Source organism: Olea europaea, chromosome 2 (genome assembly GCF_002742605.1).
Source record: "Olea europaea var. sylvestris chromosome 2, O_europaea_v1, whole genome shotgun sequence".
Classification (NCBI taxonomy): domain Eukaryota; kingdom Viridiplantae; phylum Streptophyta; class Magnoliopsida; order Lamiales; family Oleaceae; genus Olea; species Olea europaea.
The window spans coordinates 17688797-17704772 of NC_036238.1; the positions used below are offsets into that span (position 1 = coordinate 17688797).

Here is a 15976-nt window from a genome sequence, read left to right on the forward strand (position 1 = left end):
TCGTTACAATGAATTTGATACAAGGTAAGGGGTTGCGGATATACAAGTATTTTGATTAAAAGTCCTTATTACTCTATCAAAATAATTTTATTATTTCTGACATTCATAAATAAAATTTATTATTTTAAAATGTACGTTTTAAACTTGTAAGTAAAAATATTAAGCTCAGCAAAATTGAGTTTAGAGACTATTTCTTTTTGAATTATGACATTGATTCAGACCAACGAAGTCAATCTTTGATTTTCTTGACGATCATATACATTTCATCAGAACAGTTTCTCCTCACTGAACCATAATTAGACTGAATCAAACTGGTCTGTAAAATTGAAAACTTGTTGAAATTCATTATTACCACATTTCATTTCTAAAATCTAATCTATCCTATCAGATTAGCGTGTGTGAATGTGATCTACAACGTAAAGGGACTCAAATTTCTTACTAGGGAATAGAGAGGGAAATCATACAATATATCACAAGAGTGATAGACAAACTACCAAAGCTATGGGGAATAGAAAACGACGCTGAAACATGCAGCGATATCTTTACATATCAAAAATATCCTCCGGTGGACACATTGGATCAAGGTTTCAAGAGCGAAATGTGACAACAGATTAAACATAAAATAGCGGATACAACAGAATCCTGTGGCACAATTTAAATGCTAGCTAGCTGCCATCAACGTATTGAGAATGCAGCATAAAACTACTACTAACCTAGCAATAAATCTTTTCTCACTGACCCAAATTCATCAATCTTCGTAAAGACGACGTCCTAATTGGCAGCTGGTGGTAGAGGTAGCATACTTGGTTCAGCAACTCGAAACATACCTGTCGCTAGTCTCCTCGATAGATCCTCCACGGATACTTTTATTACATCCCTCCTCATGCCAATGTCAGCAGAATAGCGACTGGCGCAATAAGCCCCTATTGCTGTTGCTGCCATCCCATAAACATTAGTGGTGACAAAACGAAGTGGTGTAGACAAGATTGCTGCAAGGGGCCCACCAACTACAGATACGGCCTGTCCACTTCGCCCCATTGTATTTCGATCCAACACAAGCAATCCCGTCTTGCAGTAAATAGCAAAATCTTCGCAGTTATTCTTAAATACGTTATAGCACCCGAACCCATTGTCAAGCAGGTGCTTTGCTCTATGAATGACATCATCATCAGGATCCGAGATTGCAAGAGTACAAGTTCCCCCACGTGCTTTTGCAAGGAATAGAGCAGGACTTACAGCATACTCGAAGCAATACAGAATACCACCAGCAAGGAAGCAGTTCAAACATGATGAGACCACTCCATGACATTCAGATTCTTCTGCTGGAACACAGGTGGGACAAGGTGCATGAGATCGAGTTGGTCCAGAGCTTACTAAGAGGAGATCTAGCACAGTCCCTGTTCCTACTTCTTGGCCACGTCTCGTGAAATGTATAACTTTATCATCCCCAACATAGATGCCTGCTCTTTTACAAATACAAATAGATGTTTTGAGTGAAAAAAGTCTTTATCAGAATGTCAAGAAACATTCAATGCCCCAAAATATCAATGATGTGGTAATGTTCAACTGAGAAGGATTGGCAGTACGAGCTCTTAGTATTTCCCAATAACATACTTTGGTGGAATAACATTCATTAAATCCACATATTGCTTAAACCAAAAATCAGCACCAAAACTATTTGAAGACAAAATACAGGCAAAAACCAACTGCTACATCCCAGCTAAACTATGAAGTCCTCATTTTATGACTTGAGCTGCCTACTCCTTGTACAAGAATCCACACAAGGTTTGGGTAAATTTTTCCTCTTCTTGTGCAGATTCCATGAATGGTGAGGCTCCTTGCAATACCATAACATAAATTTTAAACAGAGGACAGTTTGATGAAGTACTTCGCTTTGCAGTTCACCAAAAATACCAGCAACTTAAACCACACCACCAAGCAAAGCTTTAAAAGAACACGGACAATCACTACCAACAACGACAAACTAAGTCTTGGTCCAAATAGCGCAAACACTAACAAAAGGGAAGTATGGAAATTTATGGATGGAGAAAAATGGTCGAGAAATGGCCAAACTGGGTGAACACACAAACATGTCCCCAAACAAAGTCACCAAGTCTATAAGTCCCACATACTAAGGGGAAAAACAGATTCTTTATTATCATTTATGATGAAGTCATTCTCAATCTCTCCACTGGCGCTTTCCTGCAGGAGATATTTCCACCAACAGAAAAACCAGGAAAATACAGGAAGTTTTTATTTAGAAAATAAAAATGAGTCGCTAAACAGATGCCTAAATATTTGTTGCACTAAGAAATAAGATGTTTTGGGAAAGAAGAACAGTTTTTTTGCTTGGACTATTCAGTGATAGAATTGATGCTGTATTTACTAATAGCATGTAGCAAAACTCACCAAGTTCTTTTCCTTTCTCCAAATACAAGACATGACAATTTAAAGAATATATTTACATGAACACAGCACAAAATTTTCTGTATCTACATCGAACATCAACGTGCTAAAACTTTACGTTGAGGGAAAGAGAGTTTGAAAATGAAAGGCGCTGCAATTTTTGGTTATACAGGAAAACTAAATTCCAAGGAATCCAGAAAATGGAAAAATTGGATCTATGTTCAACGGATTACACCTAGTATATACACATAGATTATATATATCGAGGCAGAAACACGAGGCAATGGTGCAAAAGAGAAGGTGGCTTGGGCCACCAAAGGTTAAAAGGGGATGGTGACGATGGGGGAAGGGACCGAGAGGTGGTGACCATTCTCAAGAACCAAAATGATACCTAAACTTTCTGTAAGGTGGATCACAACATAGTATTGGTGCAAGTTGATTGGTCTAGAGAATGTGACTTGAATTGTGCTAGTTATGGAGTAATATGGACCATAGATTAGATCCAACCATTGGATTTAATCTTGTGGTCAATTATCTATACTAGTATTGTCACTCTCTAGACCATGGTACAATATTTTCAAATGAATTGGCTCTATAATTTCAAGACCTCTTCATTCTCTCTACTTGGACTTGGCATAACATTTGAGAGAGAGCATAGAGAGGTAACCAAGTGGGAGCTTTCCATAACTCTGGCGAAATTCTTGGTGGCTTCCGACTGATCCTTTCTCGGTATATCCATTGCCATTCTCGTGGACAACGGTGCATGATCCGGTGTGGCACAAATCTGAGCTCAACATCAAGAACACTTCATTGGTGGTGTTGAAAAAGCTTTGAGTTGGTTTGGTTTGATTTTACACTTTGAGAGTTTATTATTTCGCATTGTAGTTGTAATAATATTTCATAAACTACATTTTAAACTTTACAAATGGTATCAGAGCTTAGACTAGTGGTAAAAAGTGTTAAAACAACCTGAAAATCGGATTGGAAGTTGAAGGGGTTCGATTTTGTTCGAAAACAAGTTCAGCAGAAACTTTGAACCCATTTTCTAGAAAAACTACATATCTGGTGGACAAACGGAGACCACCACCAGACTCCAGACATCAAGTAGTATAAATCGGTGTAACGCGTGTACCACATGCGCCGGTGGTGGAGGCGGCGCGTGCAACCACGCGCAGAAGACAATCCCGGCGCGTGAGAGCGCATGTATAAGATTCATCCGGAGGTCAAAAAAAAGATTGTTCCTTGATGAATTTCTGACCTTCTAGTGGTGTTGGATTTCTGTTTGGTGCACTGTGAAAGCAGATACAGTCTCCGGCACAAAAGTGGAAACGGAGAAATTTTTCGTTGGCAGCTCGGTAGTGTTTTCATGTGTTTCAACAGCTGTTGGATGACTTAGGGCAGTTACTAGAGGCTTCAGATCGATAAAGACTCGTATCTCTCCTTAAAATACGAACCAATAGATTGGTTCCCCGATTTGTGCACTCTAACACCCTCTCGAATTTACAATTGAAATATTGTGTTATTTGCTGCCACATTGTTACTTGACTCTTGTGATATTGGTTATGTGTTACTTGTTATGATATCATCATTTATGTTATCTTATAAAGGAATTTATACATAAATTGGTTTGAGCTTGCATTTGTGTGTGGGTAAATTGGCTAAGTAAAACTTTTTTCGAAAACATTATTTTGCTAATATGGCATCTTGAGTTGAATTGGCACAATTCAATGATAAGGGAGATTATTTCATTTGGAAGCAAAAAATGAAAGCTATTTTAATTCAACAAAAAGTTTCTAAAGCTCTTGACGACTCGGAAAAATATCCCGATGCATTAAAAGCTAAACCGGATGAAATTACTGAAATGAATGAAATTGCACATAGTTTAATTATATTGCATTTATCTGATGATGTGTTAGGACAAGTTGAACGACAGAAGACTGCCAAAGAGTTGTGGGAAGCACTTGACAAGCTTTTTTTGGAAAAATCTCTTCTAAACAAAATACATTTGCTTCAAAAACTGTTTAGTTTTAAGCTGGACCCGGAGAAGGATCTTAAATCAAATTTGAGTGACTTTAATAGACTCGTCAAGTGTTTATCCCACAACGACAAGAAATTTGATGATGAGTATCTAGCGGTTATACTTTTAAATGCTACACTCGAATCTTATAGAGATGTTAGGAATGCTATCACGTATGCTAGAGATACTTTGAGAAAACATTATTTTGCTAATATGGCATCTCGAGTTGAATTGGCACAATTCAATGGTAAGGGAGATTATTCCATTTGGAAGCAAAAAAATGAAAGCTATTTTAATTCAACAAAAAATTTCTAAAGCTCTTGACGACCCGGAAAAATATCCCGATGCATTAAAAGCTAAACCGGATGAAATTACTGAGATGAATGAAATTGCACATAGTTTGATTATATTGCATTTATCTGATGATGTATTAGGACAAGTTGAACGACATAAGATTGCCAAAGAGTTGTGGGAAGCATTTGACAAGCTTTTTTTGGAAAAATCTCTTCCAAACAAAATACATTTGCTTCAAAAACTGTTTAGTTTTAAGCTGGACCCGGAGAAGGATCTTCAATCAAATTTGAGTGACTTTAACAGACTCGTCAAGTGTTTGGCCCACAAAGACAAGAAATTTGATGATGAGCATCTAGTGGTTATACTTTTAAATGCTACACCCGAATCTTATAGAGATGCTAGGAATGCTATCACATATGCTAGGGATACTTTGACCCAAGATATTGTAACTGATGCTTTGAGGGCTAGATAGCTACAACTTAAGAAAGAGTTGAGGGGTAACTCGAGAGAAGAGAGTTTGTTTGCTAGATGGAGGAATAAGACGAGGGAGAACCATTTTCAAAGTAAGAAGGGCAGAGGAAAATCAAAGAGTAGGTCTAAGTCTAGAGATACGACTGGTAAGAAATGCTTCCGTTGTGGCAAGTTAGGACATTTCAAGAAAGAATGTAATAACATTAAAAAGAAACAAAGATCGCAGCACAATGATGATCAGAACTTAGGTGCTATAAGTGATTCCCTCGATTACCTACATGTTATGACCATGTCATGAGATTTTGACACCGAGGTAAATGGTGCTCGTGATAACATACATGTCATGAATGTTTCTAATATTGATTTTGACACTGAATGGGTATTAAACTCAGGTGCTACTGTTCATATGTGTCGTGTTAAATCTTAGTTCTATAACTATAGAGATGTGAATCCTAGAAAAGTATAATTAGGGGATGATCGTACACACAATGTAGAAGGAGTAGGTGATATTGCTATTAGGATGCATGATGGCATTATCTGACCCCTTAGAGGTGTTAGGTATGTCCCGAGCCTGGCAAGAAATCTCATTTCCTTAGGCACTCTAGAAGAAGAAGGTCATGAGTTCAAATCTTATGCTGGTACTTTAAAGATTTGTAAAGGATCTCTAGTGGCTATGAAAGGTCCCAAGAAGAATGGGTTATATGTCCTTCAAGGTAAAACCTTGGATAGTAAAGAGTCGGCATTATCTTTAGTCTGTGAAGATAAATCAGATCTTTGGCATAAGAGGATGGGACACATTGGGAACAAAGGATTGAAATACTTTAGTGACCAGAATTTACTTTGTAAGGATAGTGTTACACCTTTAAGTTTTTGTGAGACGTGTGTTCTAGGAAAATTATACAAGGTTAGCTTTGGGACAGGTGAACACATCACTAAGAGACCATTGGACTACATTCATGCAAATTTGTGGGGTCCTAAAAAACATCCCACACATGGAGGAAATAGATTTTTTCTATCCATTGTTGATGATCACTCGAGAAAAGTTTGGGTGTATCTCCTTAAATCCAAATCTGAAACTTTTAGTAAGTTTAAGTTTTGGCTTGCCTTAGTTGAAAATCAAATAGGAAAGGGTGTGAAAACTCTTAGGACAGATAATGGTTTAGAGTTTTGCAACTTCGAATTTGATAATTTGTGCAAGGGAAAGGGTATAATGAGGCACAGGACTGTAAGACATACCCCTCAACAAAATGGGATAGCGGAGAGAATGAATCGGATTTTAATGGATAAATTCAGATGTATGATGATTAATTCTACGTTATCTAAAGGTTTCTGGGGTGAAGCCGTGTGCACTGCTGCCTATTTAATAAATAGGTTACCTTCTAGTTCTGTTAACTTCAAAACTCTTCAAGAGTTGTAATCTAGAAAACCCCCAGATTTGTCATATATTAGAGTGTTTGGTTGTGCAGCTTATGCACATCAGGTTGAGGGCAAATTGGACCCTAGGGCTACTAATTGTGTCATGTTAGGTTATTCAGAGGGAGTAAAAGGATATAGACTATGGGTTTTAGGTGTAAAGGGCATTAAGATTATTAACAGTAGAGATGTAAAGTTCAATGAACTTGATATGCCTTGTCTTAAAAACCTAGTAAGTCAGAACAAACAGACTGAGGAAGGAGAATCTTCTACTGGAAAGAAGATGGAATTTGAGGCGAAGAGATTAGGAGATAATCTAGAGGATAGTGAAATCCAACCTCAAGAAGAATCTGATCAAGAAGCAGTGATAGAATAATCTGAACTTGAAATTCCTGAAACTGTTGTCCCTAATCAAGAAACATCTGCAGGCACTAATTTGGATGATTACCAATTAGTGAGGGATAGAGAGAGAAGACAAGTGAAGCCCAATTTGAAATACATCTCTTCAAATTTGATGGAATTTGCCCTAATTTCAGGTGAAGCCTTGGAGTCAGTTGAACCGACTTCATTTGAGGAAGCGGTTAATTGTGAAAATTCTGAAAATTGGAAAAAGGCAATGAGAGAAGAGATTCAGTCTCTAAACAAAAATGAGACTTGGAAGTTGGTTGAAAAACCAAAGAATCAAAAGGTAGTCCATTGTAAATTGATCTACAAGTTAAAAGAAGGAGTAGGACCTAAAGACCCTTTAACATACAAAGCTAGGTTGGTTGCGGAAGGATTTACTCAGAGAGAAGGGATAGACTATAATGAGGTATTCTCACTGGTTATTAAATATAAAACAATCAGGTTAGTCTTAACCTTAGTTATCCAGTATGATTGGTAGTTGGAGCAACTAGATGTTAAGACGGCTTTTCTTCATGGGGAGTTAGATGAATTGATTTACATGTCTCAACCTCAAGGGTTCGAGGTAAAAGGAAAATCAGAACTTGTGTGTTTGCTTAAAAAGTCCTTATATGGTCTTAAGCAGAGTCCTAGGCAATGGTATAAGAGATTTGATGCTTATATGCTTAAAATTGGTTTTAAGAGGAGTGAATTTGATGCATGTCTATATTTTAATAACTCTAAAATAGGCTGTGAAGTTTATTTATTGTCATATGTGGATGACATGTTGCTTATTAGTCCTAGTAAAGTTGAAATCATAAAGATGAAAAACCTTTTAAAATCGAAATTTGACATGAAAGACTTAGGAGAGGCAAGAAAAATCCTTGACATGGTTATTAAAAAGAATAGGGCTGATAATAGGATGACTATTAATCAAGAGTCTTATTTGGATAAAAGTGATAACCAAATTTGGTATGAAATTTGCTAAATCTGTCAATATACCATTAGCTGCACACACGAACTTATCATCTGCACAATGCCCTAAAACTGAAGAAGAAATGCATGAAATGAGTAATGTTCTCTATACTAATGCCATTGGGTCTGTAATGTATTCTTTGATTACCACAAGACCGGACCTTGCATATGCAGTTAGTTTCTTGAGCAGGTTTATGTCTAACTCAGGTAAACCATATTGGACTGCACTTAAATGACTATTATAATACCTAGCTGGATCTTTGAAAAGGGGATTAGTGTTTGAAAGAGAAGTAACAAATTAGAACTTAAAGAATATGTAGATTCTAACTTTGTGGGGGATAAAGATCAGAGGAAATCTACCACTTCTTACTTCTTCACTTTAGGTGATAATTGTATCACTTGGAAATCACAGTTGCAACCTATAGTTACACTCTCCAGCACTGAAGCAGAATATGTTGCATCAAATGAAGCTGTAAAGCAATGCATGTGACTGAAAGGCCTTCTGTGTGAATTAAACTTTCGAATGATAATGCTATGATTTTTACTGATAGTCAAAGTTCATTGATGTTGTATAAAAATCCTGTTTATCATGAGTATACTAAGTATATTGAGGTGAAGTATCACTTCATTAGGGAGAAGTTAGCTTCTGCTAATTTTATTTTGCTTAAAATTGCAACTGATGATAACCCTGCAGATGTTGGAACAAAAGTACTTGCAGTTGGTAAGTTCAACAAATGTTTATCAATACTAAGTATTGATAATGGTTAATTGTTATGTAAGTACTAAGTTAGAGTGAGCGATGATGATAAAAATAAGACCACACTAATGGATATCACTTGTAATCGGGGAATTTGGTGATGGATGTTATGTGATCCAAGGTGAAGATTTGTAAGGTGGATCACAACATAGTATTGGTGCAAGTTGATTGGTCTAGAGAATGTGACTTGGATTGTGCTAGTTATGGAGTAATATGGACCATAGATTAAATCCAATTGTTGGATTTAATCTTGTGGTCAATTACCTATACTAGTGTTGTCACTCTCTAGACCAAAGTACAATATTTGAATTTTGAATTCAAATGAATTGGCTCTATAATTTCAAGACCTCTTCATTCTCTCTACTTGGACTTGGCATAACATTTGAGAGAAAGCATAGAGAGGTAACCAAGTGGGAGCTTTCCATAACTCCGGCGAAATTCTTGGTGGCTTCTGGTGGATCCTTTCTCGGTATATCCATTGCCATTCCCGTGAACGATGGTGCATGATCCGGTGTGGCACAAATTTGAGCTCAACATCGAGAACACTTCATTGGTGGTGTTGAAGAAGCTTTGAGTTGGTTTGGTTCTGTTTAACACTTTGAGAGTTTATTATTTCGCATTATAGTTGTAATAATCTTTTATAAACTACACTTTAAACTCTACACTTTCCAATCAATCTCTCCGAATTCTCTGCTGACATTGAATTAATTCACGCACTTGTGCCAAGAGAAATAACATTACCTATTCCAAAAACTAACACTCCTCACTCAATTTCTCACACGACAAATTATCAACTCAGTGGTGAACTTCCTTGGTTATCATCCTCCCCAGTGCAATTAATGCTCAAACTTCTTAGATTATCCATTTACCAACTCGCCGTTTTCATCAAAATATAAATATTTAAACACTGATCTGAAGGAAGTAATATTCAAAGAAATAGAGACTTTAAAACATCAAAGAAAACCTACAAAAAATATCATTTAACCTCTGCGAACAATTAAAATATTATAGCGAAGCACAGAACAAAATTTGTTTTACTCCCAATTTTGCATTCAAATTTAATTAAACAAACAGATATTCGGATTTCATGTAATTACAACACAGTATTGCGATAAAATAGACTGCAAAGAGAGAGAGAGAGAGAGCACTAACCATGATGGGCATAAATATAAGCGGCACGCCAGGAATAGATGTGATCGCCCAGTTTGAGGCTGCTCCTTTCAACTCTGCTTGTTCAATTGGCAAAAAAACAACAAAAGCAACAGTTTTACACGGATTAGTATTGGAAAAAAAGCAAAAAAAAGAAAAAGAAAAAGAAAAAGAAAAAAAGTTTAATTGCTATTTAATTACCTGTTTGAGAGAAGTCCCATTTTCTGCGTTGATATTGTTTCTGCTAAGTTAGGACAAGAAACAGTAGTATTTGAAAGTTATAAATGTTGTTTCTTCGACGTTAAGGAAATTGATGCGGTGGCGGTGGCGGTGGCGGTTTCGGTTTGTTTGCACGTGTGACGACATCTGTAGTAGGAATTTGTTAAGGATCAAGTTTGGTTTGGGAATTTAAAATAATATCACTTATTAATTACTTAATTTAATATTTTAAGTGTCCTTTTAACTTAATAATTTGAGGATTGAAAATATTCTAATATATGTTTATTCAATTATTTAGAGATCTTTGTAAATTTAGAACTTGTTTGATAAAGTTTATTTATTTATTTATTTATTTTTAATTACAAGTTTTATTATATCCATAATTATTAACTTCGAATGTCATGAATTCACCAACTTTTATAAATCTTTTATTTGTTAAAAGTTCACGTTAAAGAGGCACTTAATTTATAATGTCCTTGTTTGATTTGATTAAAAATTAAATTTTTAGTAAATTAATAAAAATTTGATAAAATGTGGGATTAAAAAGTTAATAAAAGTTATGAATTCTATTAGTTGAAAGTAAATTTAGAAGGAAAAAAAAAAAGGAATTTTTAAATGGGACCAAACAAGAGCAATTATTACATATAATAGGCTTCCAATTACCATCCTGCTTCTCACATTATTCAAGTCATATTTAAATTGATTGATTTAACACCTAAAAAATATATTAAATAAAAAATGAGGATAAATAAATTTTAGGGAAAATTGTAACAGAAGCCCCAAACTCATGAAACATTAGCATACTTTCTCCAAACTTTTGATTTATTGCAGTCGTCACTCCTAACCTTTCTAAACGTTACAAGTAAAGCCCTTTTTTACGGTTTCCATCCACAATTTCGTTAATTGATCAAAAATTTAACTTTAACCACATTTTTAATAATTTAAAAAGGAGTAAAGGAGTCAATTTTCATTTATCACATTAAATAAGAATTAAATAAAAAATAAAAAAACACAACCCTCTCTGGCTCTCTTCTTCTTCCACCCCACCCCACCCAACCCAAATCCCAAATTCCACACCAACCACCGCCACCCCCACCTCCACCTCCAACTGAGTTTCTATTTAGCTTGCCTGGAGGAATAGTGAACCGAATACGGAGTTGTCTTCCATACCCAATTTTATATTGCGAAGTGGGTGCAGTTATTTTTGGGCGTAATCTTGCAAAACTTGGATTGAAATATGAGGGTGAAAATGCTTCTAATGTTAAATCTGTCGGAAAAGGAACTCCCGTGGTATTGTCATACTGAAGAGGATTGCTGCCACCAACGAGAACCCGACCATCGTTCTAATAAGGTTTATCTAAATCTTAAAACCATAAAAAAATAATTTTTCCAACTGTGATACCGCTCAATAGCATCGTCGACCATTCGTTGAAACCCTTTGGGAGTTTTCAAGTTGTCGAATCCATAGAGACCAGTTTCTCTAATTAATGGATCTGTGGAGGTGTGTACACAATGACAGGCAGGGATAAAATATGCCGCTGATCTGCGGATTAGGGTTTGCATAGTGGAAAACACTTGGAATTTTAAGTTGAAAACTGTAGAGAAGCTGTCGTTTGCAGATGGGGAAGAAGAAAAACGACGCTTATCTATTCAAACTGTGATCAGTCGCGTTTTGAACTAAAGAATTCGTCGAATTAAATAAACCCCGTGGAGGTGGAAGTGGAGGTGGAGGTGGCGGTGGTTGGTGTGGAATTTGGGATTTGGGTGGGGTCGGGGAGAGGAAGAAGAAGAGAGCCAGAGAGGGTTGTGTTTTTTTATTTAATTCTTATTTAATTTGATAAATGAAAATTTTCTCTTTTAATCCTTTTTAAAATATTAAAAATGTTGTCAAAATTAAATTCTTGGTCAACTAATGAAATTGTGGATGGAAACCGTCCAAAAGGGCTTTACCTGCAACATTTGGAAAGATTAGGGTGACACCTGCAACAAATCAAAGATTTGGAGAAAGTCTACTAATGTTTCATAGGTTTGGGGTTTCTGCTGCAATTTTTCCTAAATTTTATTGGCAAAAGCAAAATGAGCAGACATAGAACATAGTTGGAACGTATAAAAAAAATTACTCTTTAAATTTAGGCCCTATTTGACACCCATTATTTGAAAAATTAATACGTTCTGAATAGTATTTTTGGAAAATATGTGATTAAGAAGTAAGAAAATTTTATTAATTTGTGTGTAAAATATTTTATTGTATGAACGCGTAATAAAAAATGATATTGTGACAAACAATTTAATTTTTAAAGATTGTCAAACATGGGCTTAGATAAGCTCATGTTATCAAGTCCCTGTTTGTTTCCCCATTATTTGTCATTAAAATAAAAAATATGATTATTATCTATCAAATCAAGTTACGATGTTTGACTTTCTATCTTATGTGCGGGACCTAGACTATATTTTTTATTCTTATTTTTATATTAATGTAGCTCAGACAAGACCTAAATAGAAAATCTCTTAAAAGATCAATTACTATCAATCTGAAAAATACTATATTGTTTTCGAGTATGAATTCATGTTATGTTAAGAAACTCCTTTGTACAATGCATCTCTTCCTTCCCCCTTTTAACTCCGTTTTCACGAGGAATTAACCCTCCCGAGGAGAAAAATTCAGAAGCATATCGAACAAGACTCCATATGATCAATGCGGTCGAAGAATTAGAAATGAAAAAACGACTTATTCTAACTAAACCGACATTTTTGTAGGATGTTTCAAATTTATTATTCTTGTTCCTGAATAAGTTCGTCAAATAAACATGCACATACCAGTATATAACTTAGTTCTATCTTTGGTGTAGTACCATCAAGAGAAAGCCAAGCTTGAGGAAGTTAAGGTAGTGCTCTATTGCCAAGCTGTAAGCGCTTTGTCTTACAGCTGATTGATCTCATCTTTTCAGCTTTGGCATGAAGACAATTTCTAGACGTGTACAGCATTGCGTACCAAATATATAGGAATCAAAGCCATCGGATTAGAAGTTAATGTCGACATGAAAATGTTAGTAAAAGAAGAGGGGATGTTTTCAATCACAACTCACTCAATTTCGAATCTGAACACTTTGTTCCACAGGCCTTGTTAATGTCTTCCGCCCCAGAACGTGAAATTTCTTATGTGCAGCTGCTGACAGAAACCAAGAGGAGTTCAATTTAATATTGCGCCATTCAATTATGCAATATAACTTACCAGGTTGAACAATGGCAAGAGCCAATGCATTGCTTTACTTCATTTAGACCCTGAGAAAATTTATATTTATTAGCAATATAAAATTTAGAAACTACATTAGTCGAGCCTCATAACGGAAAAAAAAATGCAAAAATAGAAGGGTTACCAGCAGATCAACAGGCTCTTGATACTTGCGGCCAATTTCCTCTTCATACTCAGTCTGAGGATTCTCTAGTGCATCAACCTGCTCTTCTTTACTGTCAACTTCGGCAGCTAGTTTTTCACTTTCTTCAGGGGTCCAAGCTTCAGGTTTCTGGCTCTGGATACTCTTCATACTCCTTTTATTAACATTGCCAAACTTTATGCAAATTATTATTAATCACTGACTATATCATGTTTGCCAAAATAAGATGCAAATGCAGTTAAGTGATGCAGGTTGATCAATATATGCAAAACAACATACGTACAGTAATATGGGTGGAAAATGTACGAAACCTAGACTCGAGAAGCCCAAACGAGTTAAAATTAGAAATACATTGCAACATATAATTTAATTGAGTTTCTTTGAAATACATTTCTTTGATGAAAAAAAGACTTGAAAACTCCGTATGCTTTAAATGGTCACCATCAATATGATGAATCAGTAGCGGTTTAAGTAAGATTAATGTTAATGTTTGATACATAAAACATGTCTAGTATAAACTTATATAGAGAATAATTCACAAGTAATGTAATGATGATGATTTTTATGATAAAATCCTGCCTGGGAGTGCTTTTTATTCATTTTTCTTACAAATTTTTACCGTTATAAAGTGTATGTCAACTCATATCAGCCGCAATTATTGATTGAACCAAGCAAAATAATCCATGTGCCCCTTTTAACATATAATTCATTCGGCTTGAGAGAAGAGCATTTTTGGTAATTTAATTTGAAGGTAGTCAATAATTACGGCAGCAATGGGATCAATGTGCACATGCCAATGGTAAAAATTTACTAAAAATGGGATAAAAATTGCTCCCAGTCAGACTAGGGCTAAATTTATTAATGGTGGTAAAAAATAAAAATGAAAAAAGATTCTTGTAGCCGACCAACAACGCTTAGTTTGCCACTATTGTTGAAGGAGACGATAAGACTTGGAAAGCCTTGTGTTCTAAAAACTTCTTAAAGTGAGTAAGGTGAGCTTCTCACCAGTCTCTGACTTGACATGGGACCTGGATGTGGTGCTTCCCTTACGTATTCCTCCATCGTTGCTAGAAATGATGGAGGGGCCCGTGAATTGCCAAAAATTACACTTCAAATCTGTCTTTTGACTACAAATACTTATTATTTTACTTTTGAATATAAAATAAAATGAACCTGTCAGATAGGGAATTGTAAGGTACGAGCAAGGTCGAAAGTTCTGCAGAAGTCATAAAAATCAGCTAAATGTTCTGCCTGCGGAAACAAATGAAATGAGCAAAATGAAAATAAAGATCAGCAATCTTGTATGTACAATACTTGTCGTCTACGTTAGTTTCCATGTGGAAATAAGTTATTTTTAACATGAAATGAAGGAGTAGACCTGTTTAGCTGCTGTTTTGTAAATATTTAGAGGTTTGACAGCATCATGTTTGGCCATATCAAAATTCTACGAAAAATTATCTTAAGATAGTTTCCCAATGTATGGAAGATAGTCTCAGAGTCCCTTAAAGGGAAATACCCTATCAACAAGATTAATGATCCCGTCATTGATCGCACAACATATTTTGAAGCTTTCGTTCAACACCTGTAAGATCACAATTTTATATCAACTCGAGTGAATTGTGATTTAGAAAATTCAGAAAATAGTGTTTCCCAAATGACGTAATCGGTTTCAAAACTTACTTCTTGGGAAAAAAATAATTAAAAAAAATAAAATCTATTAATTTCTCATCTATGCTCATGGGGCTGTGCATAAAAATAGAAATACTTTCCTATAACAAGTTTTTAGACATCTTTTTGTCGTACTTTATACATTGATGACAGACCTTATGCATACCAGGGCCAAGGCATACTGGATGAGATAGCTGTAGCAAGCTGCTCCTTGAGGCTGCAAAATTTCTAAACAGATTAGATAGCTTATACAGATAACAAAAGAATGACTAAAGATATAAAGCTAGAACTTCAGGACAAGGCTCAAAGAGGTGATCATGGTCACCATTCTAATATCCTTAGATTCAGTCTAATTCTGTTTAAGAAAGGTGCCCACACACCTTTGTAATTGCCCTTGGATGATATTCCGAAAGATCGAACCCAAGGATCAAAAGCTAGAAGTAAGCCATGAGATTCGAAGAAAGGAAGACTTATGCAAAGGTTATATCGATGAACACCCTTTGTGTTTTATTGCGTGTTATAATGTACACCGTCCTTGGTTATTGGTTATTGGATTGAAAAGCATAAACAAATTTATTATAAGCTTCTGTACCTTCTTGATGGCTCGAATCAATCCTTGAACTTGGAGATTTGAAATAAATGTCCTTTCGAGAATAGTATGGAAACTCCTCTTTGAAGGTAGGATCTCCCTCACTGAATGTCCTATGAATGACTATCAATGTCTTTAAGGAAACCTGAATTTTTAATCATGCGTTAACAGACAAGGCTGAAATTAAAGTCTCTGTATAAAGGCTTGCATGTATATACTCAACATAAGCAGCCAAATACTCC

General features: G+C 35.5%; 1 protein-coding gene across 1 annotated transcript; it reads right to left on the reverse strand.

Moving 5' to 3' along the window:
• Positions 1–506: 506 nt before the first annotated feature.
• LOC111412676 lies at positions 507–10231 on the reverse strand. Its single transcript, XM_023043602.1, has 3 exons — positions 10065–10231; positions 9867–9940; positions 507–1460 (listed from the first exon to the last, which is right to left on the reverse strand). The coding sequence occupies exons 1-3, from the start codon at positions 10082–10084 to the stop codon at positions 772–774; spliced, it is 783 nt and encodes a 260-aa protein (XP_022899370.1). The 5' UTR covers positions 10085–10231; the 3' UTR covers positions 507–771.
• Between the last annotated feature and the right edge of the window lie 5745 nt (positions 10232–15976).